Consider the following 19,754-nt stretch of genomic DNA (forward strand, 5'->3'; position numbering starts at 1 on the left):
TGTCTCCACCAGCCGAAGGCTGAGGGAGAGTATGTTTTCCCCTCCGTCCGTCCGTGCGTCCGTCCGTCCGTGCGTCCGTGCGTCCGTGTGTCCGTGTGTCCTCGCAGTTTGTGTGCAGCTAATCTCAGTCACCGTTGGCCCGATCGCTGCCAAACTGAGCACACACACTCCCTGGATGCCAATCTAGAACCTCTGCCCCACATTTTTCAAATCAGCCTCATGGTGGCGCTATAACAGGCCGATTTGTGTGGCCTGGTTGTTACCAGCTAATCTCCGGCGCCGTTGGCCCGATCGCTGCCAAACTGAGCACACACACTCCCTGGATGCTAATTCAGAACCTCTGCCCCACATTTTTTAAATCAGCCTCATGGTGGCGCTATAACAGGCCGATTTGTGTGGCCTGGTGGAGACCTGTGCTCGGAAGAGCACTGCTTCTAGTTAAATATCTTTTACTTTTTTTTTTTTTTTTACCTTTTTGACATTTTAAACAACATTTTCTCGTCAATCTTATCTAATACTATCATGTCAGTATCATGTCTATTATCATGGTTGGTCAGTATCAGTCATATCTATATCATTATCATGTTGGTTTGATGTTTACCTGGTATTGATACATTGTTCTCTATTTGCACTTGCTCTTACTTAATTGATTATGAATATTTACCCTGTCATTGTCTCCACCAGCCGAAGGCTGAGGGAGAGTATGTTTTCCCCTCCGTCCGTCCGTGCGTCCGTCCGTCCGTGTGTCCGTGTGTCCTCGCAGTTTGTGTGCAGCTAATCTCAGTCGCCGTTGGCCCGATCGCTGCCAAACTGAGCACACACACTCCCTGGATGCCAATCTAGAACCTCTGCCCCACATTTTTCAAATCAGCCTCATGGTGGCGCTATAACAGGCCGATTTGTGTGGCCTGGTTGTTACCAGCTAATCTCCGGCGCCGTTGGCCCGATCGCTGCCAAACTGAGCACACACACTCCCTGGATGCTGATTCAGAACCTCTGCCCCACATTTTTTAAATCAGCCTCATGGTGGCGCTATAACAGGCCGATTTGTGTGGCCTGGTGGAGACCTGTGCTCGGAAGAGCACTGCTTCTAGTTTACTCTGACTTCACACAGTAAATCCACTCTGGAAATTGTCTGCTTAATGCCTGAATTGTACATGAATAAAGAAAAAGCCTTCTCATAGGAAAAAGAAAAACATTTTGTACCATAGAAGAGGAATCTTTGGGCAAACCCAGTCACTCCCTACAGTATGTGAAATCATAAATCAACATTTCATATCAATTCATATATAATTGAACAAATGAATTAATGTCTATATATTTGTTAATTATTTTTATTTCTATGTTCAAGTTTCCTTGAATAATTGATTTGAAACTAAGAACAAGATGTAATGCATTATGGAGTGACAGTATGTATGACTATGAATTATAATGAACTAGAAGCTCGGCCGCCGAGCGTCTAGTCGGCGACCTGGCCAACTCAGGAACAATGTAAATAGGGAATGAATGGCCCGCCCTTTAATGCAAACCCCATTATACCCGTTGTCATAGGATCCGTTTTGACCATCTGTTTGCTTGTGTCCATTTATGCCCATATATGGAGATATGTCTGTCTAAGTTCATTTTATGCCCATATATGGAGATCTCTGTAGGACCCGTTTTGACCATCTGTCCCGTTTTGACCATCTGTTTGCCTGTGTCCATTTATGCCCATAATTGGAGTTATCTGTCTCTAAGCGTCCATTTTATGCCCATATATGGAGATCTCTGTAGGACCTGTATTGACCATCTGTTTGCCTGTGTCCATTTATGCTCATATATGGAGATATCTGTATCTGTCTGTCTGCATCCATTTTATGCCCATATATGGAGATATCTGTATCTGTTTGTCTGTGGCGTACGTGATGTCAGAGCCTTTTATGAAGTGATATCACAATAAGTCAGCGATTGTGCCGATTTCCTCCGGAACAGTCTGATATCAACAATGAGCTCCGAAAAATCCGTGCCGGTTTTTCGGAAAACCGCGCGTCGGGTCGGGCCGAGGCCCGGCACTGCACTCCGCGCCGCGGCGGGGAACGCGCGTGCCGAATCTAAGCCGGTGGGACGAACGGTTCTCGAGATACGCGGATTACATACAGACATACTCACAGAGATTTCTCGCATTTATAGTAAGATTATAATTGCTTTTTATTTAGGTAATTCACACCAGTAACAAATACATTATTTGGAATGAGAATGGGTTACAAAATAATGGATTTCTCTGTGGAAATTGTTTTCTGTAAATGTATAAACAACACAACAGTGGTCTTTAAAGAAGAACTGATGTTTTATTGTTATTAATGTTGACGTACAGTAGACAGCGATGCAAACACTTCTTGGCTCTGCTGGAGGAGGTAGTTAATAGCTGGCCATTGTGCTCTGCAGCCACTCGGTGAAAACGCAGGTCTGATCCAGGAAAAATAAGAAAGGCAAAAGCAAATAATTTGAAAACATTAATTTCATTTCATGTCATTCATCTCATGTTTTAAAATGTATAATTTAAGCATTTAGCAGCTCTTAAAGAGCGATTTACAGTAAAGGCAGGGCTCCACCAAAATGACGGCGTCGTGCCGGCGTCGGACGCCGTCAAAAAATGAACCGGGGCGAATTTGAGCGTCCGACGCGGACGTTGACGTCGGCAGTGGAGCACCCTTCATTGATTAAAACGGGAGCGTTCCCTGCGTTGACGTTGACGCGACGCTCGACGCGCCCGGGGGGTAACCCCCCGGCTCCACCGGGCGCGTCGAGCGTCGCGTCAACGTCAACGCTGGGAACGCTCCCGTTTTAATCAATGAAGGGTGCTCCACTGACCACTGCCGACGTCAACGTCCGCGTCGGACGCTCAAATTCGCCCCGGTTCATTTTTTGACGGCGTCCGACGCCGGCACGACGCCGTCATTTTGGTGGAGCCCTGCCTTAAGCAAGGACAACACAAGGTAATACTTCAAATGCATAGAAGTAGTAATGTATGTTTTGTGATAATAATCACAAAACATAAGTCTTCAAAGTAACTTGGATTTTTTTTTTTTAAGTTTTCAAATAATTGTGGAGTACAAATAAATTTGCATCAGTGATGTAGTGGAGTAGAAGTAAAGGTATTCAAAATTGAAAATACAGAAAAATACCTGCAAATTTACTTAAGTACAGTCCTTGAGTAAATGTACGTAGTTACTTTACACCACTGATGTCCTGGAAGAAATCAGTTGTTTGTTAGTTAGTTTGTTTGTTAGTTTGTTTGTTTTCACCTTAGTGTAGACACCAGGGTGGTTCCTCTCAGCACATCCAAATCCCCAGGACACAACACCCTGCAGTTCACCGTTACATACGACAGGGCCACCAGAGTCACCCTGAGAGAGAGAGAGAGAGAGAGAGAGAGAGAGAGAGAGAGAGAGAGAGCATGAAATGACCAATTTCAACATCAATGCTAATGCAAATTCAATCACAAAATGTGTGCCTATGACGGAACCACAATGGCACACACCTGGCAAGAGTCCTTGCCTCCCTCCAGGTATCCAGCACAGAACATGGCGTCAGTGATCATGTTGGGGTAGGAGTTGTCACAGTCCTCACGAGACAGGATTGGAACATCCACACACTGCAATCTGTTGCTATCAGCATCTGATGGGAAAAGACGGAGATCAGCAGAAACACAGAAATATAGGAGAACGAGAGGAGAGAAAGCAGAAAGAATGAACAAGTCATCATCAAACCTTGGATGACGACTTGTTCATTTTGCAAAACATCCATTGAATGGAACTTTGTATTGCAGTGGTGTTTGAAAAGTGTTAAATACTTACAATACTACATATCTAAAAACATGCCACCTTTAAACACAGGCTAGTTAGATCTTTTACTGTCAAAATAATACTAGTTCCACAAAATAATAAAAATAATAGTAATGGTGATAATAAATAAAAGAAGAAGAATACAATATTACTAATGATAATGATAATAACAGTATAATAATAATAATGTATTTCAAACATATGGAGTCCTTAATTTGCTGCTACATTATGCTACCCACCATTGTCCATAGTCACACCCCAGCCAGAGACTTTGCACATGGTGCCAGCGGGGGCGCAAGATTCGGGCAGAGCCACAGTCTGCACATACTGGTTGAGGGTGGCAGGCTTGCTCAGCTTGATCAGCATGATGTCATTGTTGACGATCCAGGACTCGTAGTTGGGGTGAGGGATGATACGGGCAGCAGAGATGATCTGCTCATTGCCATCCGTGAACCAGCGGTTGTGATCACCAAGAACAATGTCCATTTGGCTGGAAGAGTCCAATAGAAATGTATCGCAGGCAGTGAGCTATGATCCATGCTCAAAACTGAACAATAGCAAGTGACATAGGCTACATGGAAAACAGTGAGGCAAGACCCATAAATGCATTGCTATGTAAAGTGCAGAAAATGAAGTAAACTAGGAGGGTTGAGTCTATCCGTTGCAGTTTGTCTGTCTGTATGTCTATCTGCATGTTTTAGCAGGATGAATGGATTTGCAGAACTGAATTGAAGAACTGATGAACTTGTAATGCCAATTACCCAAAGGAAGTGTGGCAGTGGCCTGACACAAAAATGCACATAACATAAAAAAGTATTTATCATTGGCCCAGGAAGAACTGATTTATTGGCCAAAAGGGGACAAATGACCCCAGAATCACTGCACGACCTACAGTATATAGACAATAAACTGCCACCTTGGCAGAGGTCTGTGCTTTATACTGAACACACTTCCAAATTTAGCTTGTGCTTGCCTCCTTGAAATGTAAACGTTTGAGAACAGTAGCAGTAATAATATATAATTTCTGTCCCCTAGTTCTGCGGTTAAACATCAACCACCACTTACGACTTGTAGCAGTGAGCTGCAGACACAACCCAGTTCTCGTTGACCAGGGAGCCACCACAGAAGTGGTAGCCAGAGTTCAGAGACACCTGATGGGGCTGGGAGTGAGGCTGGCACTCATATCCTCCTACGATCTTGTCATCGTCCGTTGCAACTGAAAACATGTGTTCTGTGTTATCCATCTATAGTAAGCCTATCTGATAGCATTCAGTCTATCACATCTAGGGAAAGGGTTAATTAGTGATATTGTGCATGTGGAAAGGCTATGTCCTTGTCACATAAAATAATGCCACTAAAATAAAATAAAATACTATATTATATAAGCCTACAAAAATGTATTCTGCCAAAAGCCCTCTCATGATAGCAGCATCAATACTGAACAATGGCACACTTGTTCTCTTTGCCTAGCACTAATTAGGCTCTGAAAGGCCTTCAGTTGTACAGGATAAAGAGAATAAAGTGTGATTTCAGCCCAGACACTTAAATATGGGATTCATACTTACAAGCAGCTCCAAAGAGCAGACAAATTACCAGAAACCTCATGGTGGCAGAATGGGATGGGCAGATTTCTTTCCGAATATGTTATGGAACTCTTATCCCCCTCATAATATGTATAGACACTCCCCTGATTTTGTTGGCCAACCATAATCCTAGACGTAAGTGTTATGCCAATGAGGGTGCATGGGTGGCGTAGTGGCAAAAGCTGCCCACCACCACAGGGTCTGCGGGTTCGAAATCGAATCCACCGCAGTGCATCCGCCATCCGGCTTTGTGAGCGTCTATAGGGCCTACGAACACAATTGGCACGTGTTCTGGGGAAGGAAGCCAGGCAGGGAGGGTGATATTTGTCACTGCCTATACTGTCTCCTACGGGCTGGGGCGGCACCTGTCAGCGGGGAGTGTTGGGCAGGAGGAGTAGGACAGAGGCTCTAGTCTATGTCCTTGGGAGTGTGTCGATATTGCGACATAGCAACTGTTCGATGGTTGATTCTTTTGACACAGGTGAATGTTAACCTAGTGAAAAGCTAACCTGCCGACACGGGTGAGTAGCTAGCCTGCCGATGTGGGTGAATGTTTACCTATATGCCTAAACCTAACTCAAACCCCCGACCCTAACCTCAGTAACTGTGACACGGGTGAGTAGCTAACCTGCCGACGCTCATAGTCGAAAGAATGACACGTAGAAAGAGCGAGATTTCCCCATGTCCTCCCGGTGGGGGCTCTTCACTGACAGGTGAGCCAGTAGGGTGCAACAGCAGTGACAAAACACAGCAATGTATGTGGGGACTGGGGTGGAATCAATTGGCATAATGACTAAACTGGGGAGGAAAAGGGGAAAGCACAAAACAATGTTAATCCATGTAGAGACTTCAGATAATATTTATACTCATTCCAAAAAATGCTTATCAAATAGGCCTAATGGCTCCCAGACCATGCTGTGCATACGCAAGTTTGTTTGCTCGATCTGATCCAACTTAATTATAGAATATTACGCCATGTTTGGTACACGTTATCTACATCCTGACCTTGACACACGGCCTCCAACAGTGCTGCCAGATGGTGGCTCTCTCACTGACTCCCTGGAAAGCACACTGGAAAAACCAAGGCACGTGGGCTTTTTACACAGAACATCAAGCTCAAAGACAGAGCTAGCAGTATTTCACAACCAACAGATCCGTGACCCATTTTTATGGGCACAAGTAAATATCTAATTTAAAAATATATAGTGAATAGCAGATCTACAAGCTCATGTGTCGCAAGGCAACACGTTACGAGCTTGTATGAGGTTGCACTTTATGTTCATTATTTTGAACCACTTAAAGACAGAGTAGCACAATGGCATCTACTTTGTCCCAATTTAATTGTTAGGTAGTTGTGAAAATATTTGCCAAAGCAACCATATAGTTATCTTGCCTGTTTTCAGAGTTGTATTCAGACGGAGATTCCAACATCCCACTTTCTCAAAACTCTGCCTCCTCCACCGGCTCGGGAATAGCCGAGCAAAATCATGACGTCTGATCCCTGATCTACATCACGTGATTCTATAAAATCCCATTGAAACTAATGGGGAACATTACATGCCTTGGGAATTACAATATTTTACACTCTTTCTAATAAAGTGAACTCATAACTTTCTTAATTGACATGACCAACAATGTGTCTGCTATACACAGTTTTTTCCGTATCCATTATATAGGGAAACGCATGCATACTATAGCCTGGGGGCGTGTCTCTTCGCGACCCGGCTCTTCAGCAAAGCACTGAGAAACAGCAAGCCCCGAGATGGGCGCTCGTTTGGGATAAAAAACGTAGTTGCCTCGGTGCTTGACTCCCTGCATGGCCCCCTCCTTGTTCCCTCCACAATCCACATCAATTCTCTTCACCAATAATAGCCAATCTACAAGCTCACAATGCGTGGCAATGCAAAGCTTTGTGGGCTTGTAGATCTGCTATTCTTGCCGAATATAGATACAGAATAGAGATGCTAGTGTTCTGGGTCCCTGGTCTACGGTATATTGAGATTCATGCATTGGATGGACAAGAGCATAACAAATTATGCCACCCAACAAAACAGTTAAAATATGAACGAAATAAAAATAAAATAAAAATAAAACAATTCACAGGAGGCAGGCAGTGATCACCCCATGTGCACAGTGCACATGCCCCCCCCACCACCTCGTACAATTCAGCAGTCAAAGTCTCACCAGTCTTTGTCAATATTTCAAACAAGAATTGTGCAGCAAACAGAAAGAGAAGCTTTTGAGACAAGCCATTGCTGTCCTTTTATTATTTCATTAAAATGTATTATTTTGAAAGGATGGGAACTGGGAAGAGTAATAGACAAGCAGTATGATTGCTGAAGTGATTAGCCTGACACAATGCATAGTGTGGCTATCAACATCTCTGCAGTATTTGTCCATTATGACCAACGTATTCAGATGGCAAACACCAACAATAATGACAATAACATTATTAACAGCTGTATCAATCCTGATTAAAGATCTCACTGACACTGCTTGGCTATAGGAACTGTGCTGCATGGTTCAGATTGCTACAGGCTTTAAAGTTGTTATCACACCCGCAAGAGCTATAGCCTACTAACTACAAGTTGCTATATATGTCCCATTATTCTGCACCAACAAAGGATGTACTTTTCGTGTTGCTCTGTTTTCACAGTATCCCCAACACTTTACTGCACTCAATGAAAGAACACAAAATGAAATCAATGAAACCTTTGTTGTCAAGGACAGTGAGCTGTCAGTTAACTACTTTAGTCCCATACAATGAATAGCAAAAATAGAGGTGCACAAACAGCCTAGCTGTGTTCTTCCCATCATTGAGTGACAGCGGTGTGAAGAAGAGCCATGGCAATTAGGCCTACTCCTACGGATTTTTCCAAACATCACGTAATTCGGTACACATTAAGTCTAAGTCATGTTATCCAGATGGATCTCTCTCTCTTTTTTTTTTGGCCCACAATAACCTACGGTACCTGACCTGGCAGAGACCTGTGCTCCGAGGAGCACTTTTACTGGTTATTGTATCTAATCAATCTTTTAATGTAATGTTGACTTACATAACATCAAAAAATAAATGACTGGAGCAAGCTATTTATTGTGTGCACTGAGGGACTGCGGCAGGCCAGTTTTGGGGAACAGAGCCTATTAACAGCCAAAAAACACATTTTGTGTTCTACTCTTCAGAAAAAAGAAAAAAGAAGAAAAGAAAAAAAAAAAAAATATTGAGACTAATAACGGTAATGTGGCCTCTGTGTCCAAACCATAGCAATCAATAATGTAACTAGAAGCAGTGCTCTTCCGAGCACAGGTCTCCACCAGGCCACACAAATCGGCCTGTTATAGCGCCACCATGAGGCTGATTTAAAAAATGTGGGGCAGAGGTTCTGAATTAGCATCCAGGGAGTGTGTGTGCTCAGTTTGGCAGCGATCGGGCCAACGGCGCCGGAGATTAGCTGGTAACAACCAGGCCACACAAATCGGCCTGTTATAGCGCCACCATGAGGCTGATTTGAAAAATGTGGGGCAGAGGTTCTAGATTGGCATCCAGGGAATGTGTGTGCTCAGTTTGGCAGCGATCGGGCCAACGGTGACTGAGATTAGCTGCACACAAACTGCGAGGACACACGGACACACGGACACACGGACGGACGGACGCACGGACGGACGGAGGGGAAAACATACTCTCCCTCAGCCTTCGGCTGGTGGAGACAATAATAATGCAGTGTTCATTGATTAAGCTACGGCTGGCTGCTTCATGTGGGCATGTTGACTATGGTGATGTCTGCATAATTTCATTTCATTTTAACTACTAAATGTACTTCTTTTTTTGGAGAGGTCTGACAAGACTTCTTGAGCAGTATACTAGTACTGTATTGTTGTGTACTAGACAACTGTGCCGGCCTTACTGTAGCAATAATGTAATTCTGAGAGATCCTTCACACATTTCTGACTAATACACTATTCAATCAATCAAAAACAAACAAACATACGCACAAATAAACACACACCGCGCACACACACACACACACACACACACACACACACACACACACACACACACACACACACACACACACACACACACACACACACACACACACACACTACTAACGTGTGCACACAAGTTCATGCATCAACTTCATTTCATACACTGAAATATGCAGTACCCTGCCCTAGAACCCCACAATGCTGGTTATATTATATTATTCAAATTGATGTTAGACTACTATAGTTTTGTGTTTGCTTGAACACAGGTGCTACTCTATGCATATTATTTAGACACAATGCAAGCTTTATTCATCAGATTCTAGTTACTTTATGGCACATACACTACTGTACCACTAGTTTACTGGGGTTCATATGGCACTTAATGGCACAAACACGTGCACACATTGCACACACGCACACACCACTGCACACACACATAATGACGAAAGGAGCCAAGATATACTGTGCAATATAATGCACTAACAAAAACAGAATTGCTGGAACACAGACTCAGACATACAGTATGCATTCATGGGTGGGTGGATGGGTATATATAAATAAACCACCTTAATAGGTTGATATAAAGTATTAATGCACAGCTTGTGAACATTAATATTGAACGGGTGACAAAGATTATTTTAGCAGCAAGAGTCATTGTACAGTATGTGTTGCTTGCAATGGTTCAGAAATGAGTTTCTCTGTTCATAAAATATGAAACATAAACAAAGGTTTATAAAGTCTCCAAACTGAGGGCACATTATTCATGAAAATGTAATTCACCTGTCAAAAGTTTTACATTTTGTCAAGTATTCAGTCCCAAGACTAGCTAATATTTGCATTATAAGCTCCAGGCAGTTTATTCCAAGAGTTGTGTGAATTGAATTTCGACTGTATCACTCAACATAGTTTTACAGTAATAAACACAACAACTCTGAAAGTGTTGATTGCAGCTTCATTTATCACATATTCTTCTGCATGTTTAAGAGATTCTGCTACTATAGTGGATAGTAATACATCAAGAAATACACAGGGAAATCTACCTACAGTACTGTAGGCAGCTTGTTTCAAACTCTAATTTGCTATAATATAAAAGGGAGACAATTATATACTTGGGGAGTAGAAACACAATGAAAACATTCACATTAAAATTTAATTTTAATCTGAAAGACTTTATTATGCAAGATGAAATAATAAAGCAGGATGGTAATACTGTGTTTGTATAACAGCTTTGTATAAGAAATGCTTAGGTAGTATCAGACTTAGTAGCTGGCCATGGTTTGCTCCAGCTAGTCGTTGAACAGGTACACCTGAAAATGGAGACAGAAAGATTGGCTTTTGATATATGTTATAGTTGTGTATTGTATTATGGTTCCAGCAGTTTTATCATTAGAATGCTGTACAGCTGTTGCAACATTGCAAGCAGTGAAATTCATGTATTTGGAGCTTCCTCAAAATGTGGATAAAAGAATAGTAATACTGATAAGAGTAATAAAAAGAAAATATAGCTGCAAGCAGCGATAAAGTGGCCAAGGCATAAAAAGCAGGAAAGCAAAAAGGCATCAAGGGAAAGCAACGAAGACATCAAAGAAAAACTAGAAGCAGTGTTCTTCCGAACAGGACTCCGGCAGGTCAGGTAGGTTTTTTTTGGCCTAGTGGTGACTCTATAATAGGCCAAAGTGAAAAGGGTGCCACGCGTTCTTGGGCCTTTCACGGCAATCGTACGCTGCATGCGGGATTTGAAGCATTTTGTTCCAAAAATGGGTTTTGCAAAAATTGACCCGCTGGTGGCGCTATAACAGGCCAATGTGAGAAGGGTGGCATCTGTTCCTTGGCCTAGTGGGGATGTGTGTGCAAAATTTCACACACATAGCAGGCTACGTTCATGATTTGAGACATTTTGTTCAAAAAGGAGCAATCCTGCAAACCTTGGAATTCAATGTTAGCCAATTAGATAGAATATGATATCTGACAAATCTGTCATGATTACATCACTGTAGAGACTACTGTGTACTGATTTGTGTGATTTTCGGATAAAATCTGAAGGAGTAATATCGAAAAATGTGTTTTACATACTGTAAGTCGGCCTTCTGGTGGCGCTATAAATGGCAGATGTGAAAAATGCAGGGCACAGGTTTTTCCTTGGCCTCTGGGAAGTGTGCATACAAAGTTTTACACTAATCGGTGGTTATAGGTAAAAGCACAAATTGGCCTCTACACAACATGTATGCAAAAGACTGTAGGCCTATGCAACAGACATAAAAAAAACTGTGATACTATGCACAGTTTGATGATGTACATAGTAAGCCTTGCTGAGCTATGAAGACCATATGAATCAGCCAGGCTATGAATCTCATAGGGCGGGAGCCTATCTCCTGTTTCTGTAGCGTAAGGCAGCTTGATGTACAAGTACATCATGACGCTAGTATGTCGCAGGGAGTTACCCCCAATCCAACCCTTGATGCTGAGTTTCAAGCAGGGAGGCACTGGGACCCATTTTTTAGAATCTTTGGTATGACGCGACCCGGGTTTGAACCCGGATCTCCTAGTCTCAGGGCAGACACTCAAACCACTAGGCCACTGGAGCTGGTACATGATATCATTGCAATCCTTGAAAATCACAACATAGGTGTAGACATGACAGTTTGTATTATAATGCTTGTTTCAGGATTTATGATGCAAAATACATTATTTAGTAATGGCGGATATTAAAATACGCATCAAGGGGGGTTGGGGGACATTTTTAGGAAGGCTCCATATTTCATATCAGACATTGTTCAAGGAACCAAACTGTAAAGTCTACTAAATGTCATGGTATTATGCTTATATAAACCCCAAGCGGGATTCGATCCAACGACCTTCTGCATGAAAGGCATATGCCCTGACCACTACACTAGGCAGCCACAGGATCTGTTAACCATGTTTGTTTAAAAAAAAAAGTTCTATGTAGTTTGAGTGCCTTGATTTTATTGATTTATTTTTTATATTTTGGAGGCTTGGGGTGAAATCAATCTGAGTAAATGTAATCTGAGTATTTCTGACATTTTCGAGTGATCATATTTTCTTTTACTCAAAACAGAAAAAAACAGCCGGTAGAGAAGGGCTCATTTTACTCAAAACAGAAAAAAACAGCCGGTAGAGAAGGGCTCATTTTAAACATGAACGTGATCTGGAGCTAGATCAGACGTGTCAACATTAAAGAGTTTGACATATGCACATGCCATGGGCATCTAGGATGTTAACATCAACTCAACCCGACGTGGGGTTTGAACTGCCAACCATCCGTATACCAGGCACAGGCACTGACCACTACACTACGGCAGTCACACATTATGGACCCGTCATTTAAAAAAAAAAGAAAAGAAAAAAGAAAAAGTTTCATGTAAATCTACAGTAGTTGTGGGGCTCATTTTAAACATGAACGTGATCTGGAGTTAGATCAGACGTGTCAACATTAAAGAGTTTGACATATGCACATGCCATGGGCATCCAGGATGTTAACATCAACTCAACCCGAGGTGGGATTTGAACTGACAACCATCCGTATACTAGGCACAGGCACTGACCACTACACTACCACAGTCACACGTAATGGACCTGTCATTTTTTTTTTAAAGAAAAGAAAAAAGAAAAAGTTTCATGTAAATCTACAGTAGTTGTGGGGCTCATTTTAAACATGAACGTGATCTGGAGTTAGATCAGACGTGTCATCATTAAAGAGTTTTACATATGCACATACCATGGCATCCAGGATATTAACATCAACTCAACCCGATGTGGGGTTTGAACTGACAACCATCCGTATACCAGGCACAGGCACTGACCACTACACTACAGCAGCCACACATGATGGACTTGTCATTTTTTTTAAAAAGAAAAGAAAAAAGAAAAAGTTTCATGTAATGTACTTGACGCCTTCTTTCAAAATGATATAGTGCCCCCCTTTGGCCAATTGGGGTAAGATTGGTTTCAGCGATGTTTGGACTAACCCTCTACAGTAGTTCATCATGAAAATTTTACTTTGCATGTATGTTTTAGAGGCAGAAGAATAATTTGCATACAACTTGCAATATTTATTGAATTATTAAAAATGCATGTTTCAATTTTTTAAAAATCCGATCTGACAGATCTTTAGATATTGGTCCAAAGTTCATGTAAAAAAAGTTCCGTGCACGTGACGCGAAAGTTCCGGAATAAAAGCGGGTTTAAGTGTTTTACAAACTGCTCAAAATTGCGGAAAATCTAAGGACGGAACTTACTTAACAAAGACACGGATGGCTTCCGCTTGAGTCAAGGCACGCGTGTAACCAAGTTGCATGTCTTTAAACGAAACGAGGCATGACTTATGCCCCTTTAAAGTTTGAGTTTTCAAACGCTTCGTATAGCGCCCCCCTTTGGCCAATTGGAGTAAGATTGCTTTCAGTGATATTTGGACTAACCCTCTACATATTTGCCAAATGCCATGAACGTGTCACTTTGCATGTATGATTTAGAGGCAGAAGAATAATTTGCATATAACTGCAACATTGAGTGAATTATTAAAACATAATGTTTCGCTTTAAAAGAAATCCGGCCGCTGTGCGATGACCGTGTTGGTCCAAAGTTCATGTAAAAAAAGTTTCGCGCACGTTACGCGAAAATCCCAGGAGGAGATAGATTTTGACTGTTTTTCATATAATTCAAAATTGTGGGAGAAGTAAAGGTCAGAGGTCAAAAGTCAGAGCGTAAAAGTTGTTCGGCATGAGGAGACGCATACGTGTATACAGGTTTCATTGCTGTACCTGAAACAGGGCATGAGCTACACCAGTTCAAAGTTGGCATTTTTCAAAGGCTTCCTACAGCGCCACCCTTTGGCCGATTGTTGCGAGCTTCGCGTTTTAGCCGTTTGGCATAGTCCTCTGCCATACTGCCGAGTTTCGCAAAAAGCGACTGCACGGTCTAGCCGCTAGAGAAAAAGTGGCGGAAGAATAATAGTAATGATGAAGTCCAATATCAATGAGTGGCCATTTGCCACTTCGTGGCCTTGGCCACTAATAAGAAGATCCAAAATGATGAAAAAGGTAAAATAGTGACAAGACAAAAAGAAACTCCATATATTTCAATAGTTGTGTAGCATTGGTATTTATTTGCTATATTAGACTGTATTTTATTTTCTTCTATCTTCTTTTATTAACGGGTACCGGTAGTTCTCTTGGAGATTGGAGTTATTGTTGATGTTATAAGATTTATACATTTTGTCATGTACTGTATAGTGTTTGATCTGACGATGGCATATTTCTTTTGACATAATGCAATGCGAGGCTCCCAATGGCCCCCAGGGACGAGTAAAGCATTTTGAAAGGAATTGAACTGAGCACCATGTACTGTAGGAACGTCAGGACAAGAATCTTATATCATATTCACTACTCTTGCAGCTACTGTACACTGCAATGCAAATCCTTGATTTACTAATGGCTTGTCTCAATGAATAAAGGCACACAAAATAAGGCGATGTTTGAAGCATACTGTACCTTGGTGTAGACACCAGGGTAGTTCTTCTCAGCACAATCCCCAGGACAAAACACCCTGCAGCTCACCATAACACACGACAGGGCCACCAGAGTCACCCTGAGAGAGAGAGAGAAAAAGAGAGAGAGAGAGGGAGAGAGAGAGAGAGAGAGAGAGAGAGAGAGAGAGAGAGAGAGAGAGAGAGAGAGAGAGAGAGAGAGAGAGAGAGAGTGAAGAAAGAAAGCGAAGAGAGAAAAGAAAGGGAAAGTGGAACAAGAAATACATTATTTTCTCAAAACAATTCAACTATAACTTAAGACCATCATTATTGCAAAAATAATGACCAATAGGCTTTTCTGACACATTGCTTTACTATTCAGATGGTGGAGAAGGAGGACCTCTGCAGGTGAACCTTGTTGACAACAGTACCTGGCAAGAGTCCTTGCCTCCCTCCAGGTATCCAGCACAGAACATAGCTCAGTGATCACTGATCATGTCAGGGAATGAGTTGTGACAGTCCCTATCACTATCAGACATGATCGGAATGTCCAGGCACTGCAGCTTGCATGTCACTGTCACCCCCTGGGGGTACGTACTGGTCGAAGTGGAAATAGTTTAAAACAAAAGAGGAAATGTAAATCTGAATCTAAGCATTTTATCAACAGACTGCACATACTGGTTGAGGGTGGCGGGCTTGCTCAGCTTGATCAGAATTATGTCATTGTCGATGTTGTAGGAGCTGTAGTTGGGGTGGTGGATCATTTACAGTATGTGACGGATGACACGGGAGGATTAGCTTCTATCTGAACCTTTCCCTCTGCTGTGGAGGGAGAGGTTCTGAAAGGAGCTACGGACTAACAGGAGGATGTGATGAACTGTTCGGTGTTCTCCTCGAGCACAATGTGGTGCTCGCCAAGACGAAACTGAAATAACCTGGCTGGAAAAGATAGGAAAGCGTGAGAAAGGGAAGAAAGGGAGACAGATACAGGAGGCACAGGAGAGAATTTCAGGCCAGGAAGGGTCATGTTGGGTCAGGGTTTGGTATTTAGATATTGTGATGTTTAAAGGGCCAGTTCACCTCTGGGACAACCAGATCTTATTTTATTGTTGTTTGGGACACGATCAACACAATCCTGAGTTATTTTTTGTGTTCAATCTGTGTTTTGAGATATTTTAGTATTTCAGCATGAATGATGATGCATTTTGCATATGAGCCATCATTCTGCATCATATGATGCAAAATGCCAGTTCACCAGAGGTGAACTGACCCTTTAACTACACCTTAACTAGTACATTTAAAAGGTTTTTCTTACACCTCATGAGGTGAGTTTATCAAAATGCACCCTGATTCCTAAAATGCTTAAAGGGGCTTTCTTACAACTTTGAATCATATAGTTTAGAACACTGTTCTCAAACATTTTCGTTTCATGGACCACAAATTGATATGTAGCCTATTAGATTGTGGACCGCATTTGAAAAGATTTTGTGCCAGGGACCCCCATAATCGAAGACTATTGTTTTAAAATTAGATTTAATATAGAATTATGGATAGTTTAGAGACTGAAACATTTGTCTATTCATATACATTCTCTCATCAGGCGTCCAACCAGTTAAATAATAGTGAAATGTAATTAATTAAAGCAGAAATTAAACATTATTGATAAACTTTACTGAGCATTTTGCTGGGGACCCCCTGGATGCCTCTAATGGACCCCACTAAGCGAACCACAGTTTTAGAATATTCCCACCAAAAATACCGGTGCATTGATTTAAAACATCTCAGACATCTCAGACCAAATCGGAATCATTATTTAACCAAAGACAAAATGAAATAGACTTCACAGATAAAGTTCAAATGATTTATTTTCCAGTTCAAAGGATGGAACACGCACATCACATGATGATAAGGTGCATTAATTGGACTGGAGAATGATCAGGATCACTTAGTAGGTGGCCATGGTTTCCTGCAGCCACTCATTGAAGATGCAGACCTAAACAAGAGACATTAGGAGTTAGTACAGGAAGTCACATCATTCATTCGTCAATCTAACAGAAGTTAAACCTGACAGTTTTCAGGTGGTTTTACAGTAAGTGTTACCTTGGCGTATACACCGGGGTGATCCCTCTCAGCACAGCCGTATCCCCAGGACACAACACCCTGCAGCTCACCGTTGCACACAACGGGGCCACCAGAGTCACCCTGAGAGGAGGGACGTTAAAATTAGCTACAGTAGGATGATGATTAGAGATCTAAATGATGAACAATGATGACAGTGGTAACTTACATGAGTACGGGAAATGTAAATGACATACCTGGCAAGAGTCCTTGCCTCCCTCCAGGTATCCAGCGCAGAACATGGCGTTGGTGATCATGCCAGGGTAGGCATTCTCACAGTCCTGATCAGACAGGATGGGAAGGTCCAGGCACTGCAGCTTGTCACCGCTGACGGCTGCGAGTCAAACGGATTCAGGGTGGAAAGAATGACAGAAAGTGTAAAGATGGAACATTCATGATTAACAATGTTTTTCACTATAATTGTTAACATGTCTAAACTTTTGAAATGTGCCTAAAGTACTTACCACTAATCATCATCACGATAGGTTAATTAATTAATTAATTAATTCACTCATTCATTAATTAATTAATATAAGTATTTATTTTCTCGTTATATCTTGTGTCTATTGTTGATGTACTTGTCTGTATGATAAAATCCAATAAAGATTAATATAAAAACAAAAGAAAATAAACATTTTCTGGAAATAATATTTTTTAGATTTTCCTCCCAGAAGGATATTTTACTCACAGCTCATGGTGTTTCCCCATCCAGAGACCAAGCACATGGTGCCAGCGGGAGCACAGGAAGTGGGCAGAGCCACAGGCTGCACATACTGGTTGAGGGTGGCAGGCGTCCTCAGCTTGATCAGCATGATGTCATTGTCGATGTTGTAGGAGCTGTATCTGGGGTGACGGATGACACGGGAGGAGGAGATGAACTGCTCGGTGTTCTCGGTGACCCTGATGTGGTGCTCGCCAAGACGGACCTGAACGCGGCTGGAAAAGGAAGATAGGGTTAAATTAGCTTGGAGATACAAGGGAGAAGCCTCTTGTGGAACAGAGTACATAACTTCTCTCCTTGACTCCCATAAATGTCCCTAAGGTCAAATAAGAAAAATACAGGTAGAGGTAAGGGTCTCTATGAACACCATGAAAATCTTACTCATATCTTTAATACTGTCAAAAAACTTTTAAGGATAGTCTTACGACTTGTAGCAGTGAGCAGCAGACACAACCCAGTTCTCGTTGACCAGGGAGCCACCACAGAAGTGGTAGCCAGAGTTCAGAGACACTGTATGGGGCTCGGAGTGTTTCTCACACTCATATCCTCCGACGATCTTGTCCTCCTCTGCAACTGAAGAACAGATTCAGGATGTATATTAATTTATAAGACTTTGCAACATGGCCTCACTATTATAATTAGCATATAGCGATGTTCTCTCATCATGTGAAGGTGTAGTGAAATGTTTTGCAAGGCCTGGCTCCTGAAAGCTGTGGTCGTAGAAGTATTTTATACTCACAAGCAGCTCCGATGAGCAGAATAAAGACCAGAGACCTCATGGTTGCTGTTTGATCCTGTTGATGAGAGGACTTCACCTGGACCCCTGGTTTATAAACCCACAACCCCGCTCTGCTAAGCTCCCTGATTGGTTGAAGAATTGCATAATTTAAAATATTGGCAGGTACTGACAACTTGGAATTGGCAGGCCTCCTGAATGTTGATGCCAAGAGGCCAGTATCTAGTAATAATCTGAACTGCAACAGATGTATCGTTCACATAATGTTGCTTATTGGTGGGTGCAGGTGCCCAAAGAAAACGTCTGTTTGATATGTTTGTGACCCCTTACCTCCAACAATTACACTTGGTATCGATCATTCTAAAATGTATGTACATTCATGCTGGGTTTACCTCAATGTTCACAGGTCGCTTGTGAGAAAAATACATACAGTATGGGGTCTTCTAAAGTTTTAAGGATTAGAGTTAACCATGGTTTGGAATCTAAACTAATTGTTTTCAACGTGGGATCTGGGGACCAATGGGCCTAAATGATAAGTTAAGACCCTTCTTAGTTAATTTATTTTATTTTATTTAGTTAATTTCCCCCCAACATATGGTGTAATATTTAAGTGATCATGGAACAAAGCTTAAGGCATGGCAAGGTTTTGTTTTTAGGGATGTGAAAGGTGACAGTGTGTAATTATACTAGTATAAGACGCCTCGGGCGACAAGCGACCTCGCCCTTTAGGGCCATGTCTTGGCCATCTGGCCAGTGATGTATATCGCACCAGCTACCCATATATGGAGACCCCTGTTACCCATATATGGAGATCCATGTACTGTATATGGAGATATGCTGAGAGAGCCCAAACATAATTATGCTTACTCAGTTGTTGGTTATGTGAAAGTCTTATGACGTCTATGACATCTGACATCATACATACAATCCCTTTTATGCCCATACATGGAGATCCTCACATATTAGAATGACAATAGTCACCAGAACCAAGGATGGGTTGAATCTATCATGGTTAAAATCTAGTTTGGAGTTACAATAGGTTTGTCTGTATAGGAAGGCGGCATGTCTGATTTCACTGGTACAGACCATGACTTCGAACCAAACATTGTTAAACATCCTTTATTTAGAAAAGAAGGAGATGGAACCTGTCAGGATGAGAATTGGTTATGCATGGAAGGAATGGCTGGGAAGAGAATGGGGATGTCGCTGAGTAGGGGATGAGAAGGGAAAGCATAGGGAGTGGGGGAGGAAGGTGAGGTTGAATGGGCAGTGATGCGAGGGCAGGGAAGGTGAGGAGTGAGGA

At 42.1% G+C, this 19,754-nt stretch overlaps 2 protein-coding genes and 1 pseudogene across 3 annotated transcripts; all 3 read right to left on the reverse strand.

Annotated features, from left to right (window-relative positions):
• Positions 1-2,357: 2,357 nt before the first annotated feature.
• LOC308303555 (trypsin-2-like) lies at positions 2,358-5,435 on the reverse strand. The gene is made up of 6 exons (XM_080747956.1): positions 5,390-5,435; positions 4,890-5,040; positions 4,064-4,314; positions 3,521-3,657; positions 3,285-3,386; positions 2,358-2,445 (listed from the first exon to the last, which is right to left on the reverse strand). Exons 1-6 carry the CDS (start codon positions 5,427-5,429, stop codon positions 2,398-2,400), a joined length of 729 nt encoding a protein of 242 aa, XP_080604082.1. The 5' UTR covers positions 5,430-5,435; the 3' UTR covers positions 2,358-2,397.
• A 5,218-nt stretch (positions 5,436-10,653) lies between these two features.
• On the reverse strand, positions 10,654-16,556 carry LOC308297562 (trypsin-1-like; annotated as a pseudogene). The gene is made up of 5 exons: positions 16,550-16,556; positions 15,738-15,815; positions 15,308-15,642; positions 14,902-14,998; positions 10,654-10,701 (listed from the first exon to the last, which is right to left on the reverse strand). The product of its transcript is annotated as a trypsin-1-like (transcript).
• Positions 16,557-16,733: 177 nt separating this feature from the next.
• LOC308309221 (trypsin-1-like) lies at positions 16,734-18,528 on the reverse strand. The gene is made up of 6 exons (XM_080754724.1): positions 18,455-18,528; positions 18,141-18,288; positions 17,683-17,930; positions 17,192-17,328; positions 16,977-17,078; positions 16,734-16,869 (listed from the first exon to the last, which is right to left on the reverse strand). Exons 1-6 carry the CDS (start codon positions 18,492-18,494, stop codon positions 16,822-16,824), a joined length of 723 nt encoding a protein of 240 aa, XP_080610850.1. The 5' UTR covers positions 18,495-18,528; the 3' UTR covers positions 16,734-16,821.
• Between the last annotated feature and the right edge of the window lie 1,226 nt (positions 18,529-19,754).

The sequence above is a fragment of the Nannobrachium achirus genome, assembly GCF_963921795.1.
Source record: "Nannobrachium achirus genome assembly, chromosome: 2".
In the NCBI taxonomy this organism is placed as follows: domain Eukaryota; kingdom Metazoa; phylum Chordata; class Actinopteri; order Myctophiformes; family Myctophidae; genus Nannobrachium; species Nannobrachium achirus.

Bases quoted from the DNA above. Each gene is read 5' to 3' on its own strand.
- LOC308309221 (XM_080754724.1), bottom strand. From the start codon at position 18,494: ATGAGGTCTCTGGTCTTTATTCTGCTCATCGGAGCTGCTT. The intron at 18,289-18,454 runs GTGAGTATAAAA...TCTGTTCTTCAG, and splicing joins TCTGCTCATCGGAGCTGCTT to TTGCAGAGGAGGACAAGATC. The intron at 17,329-17,682 runs GTGAGTAAAATA...TTTGACTCGCAG, and splicing joins ATGGGGAAACACCATGAGCT to CCGTCAGCGGTGACAAGCTG.
- LOC308303555 (XM_080747956.1), bottom strand. From the start codon at position 5,429: ATGAGGTTTCTGGTAATTTGTCTGCTCTTTGGAGCTGCTT. The intron at 5,041-5,389 runs GTAAGTATGAAT...ACATGTTTTCAG, and splicing joins TCTGCTCTTTGGAGCTGCTT to TTGCAACGGACGATGACAAG. The intron at 4,315-4,889 runs GTAAGTGGTGGT...GGACTCTTCCAG, and splicing joins GCAGCTCACTGCTACAAGTC to CCAAATGGACATTGTTCTTG.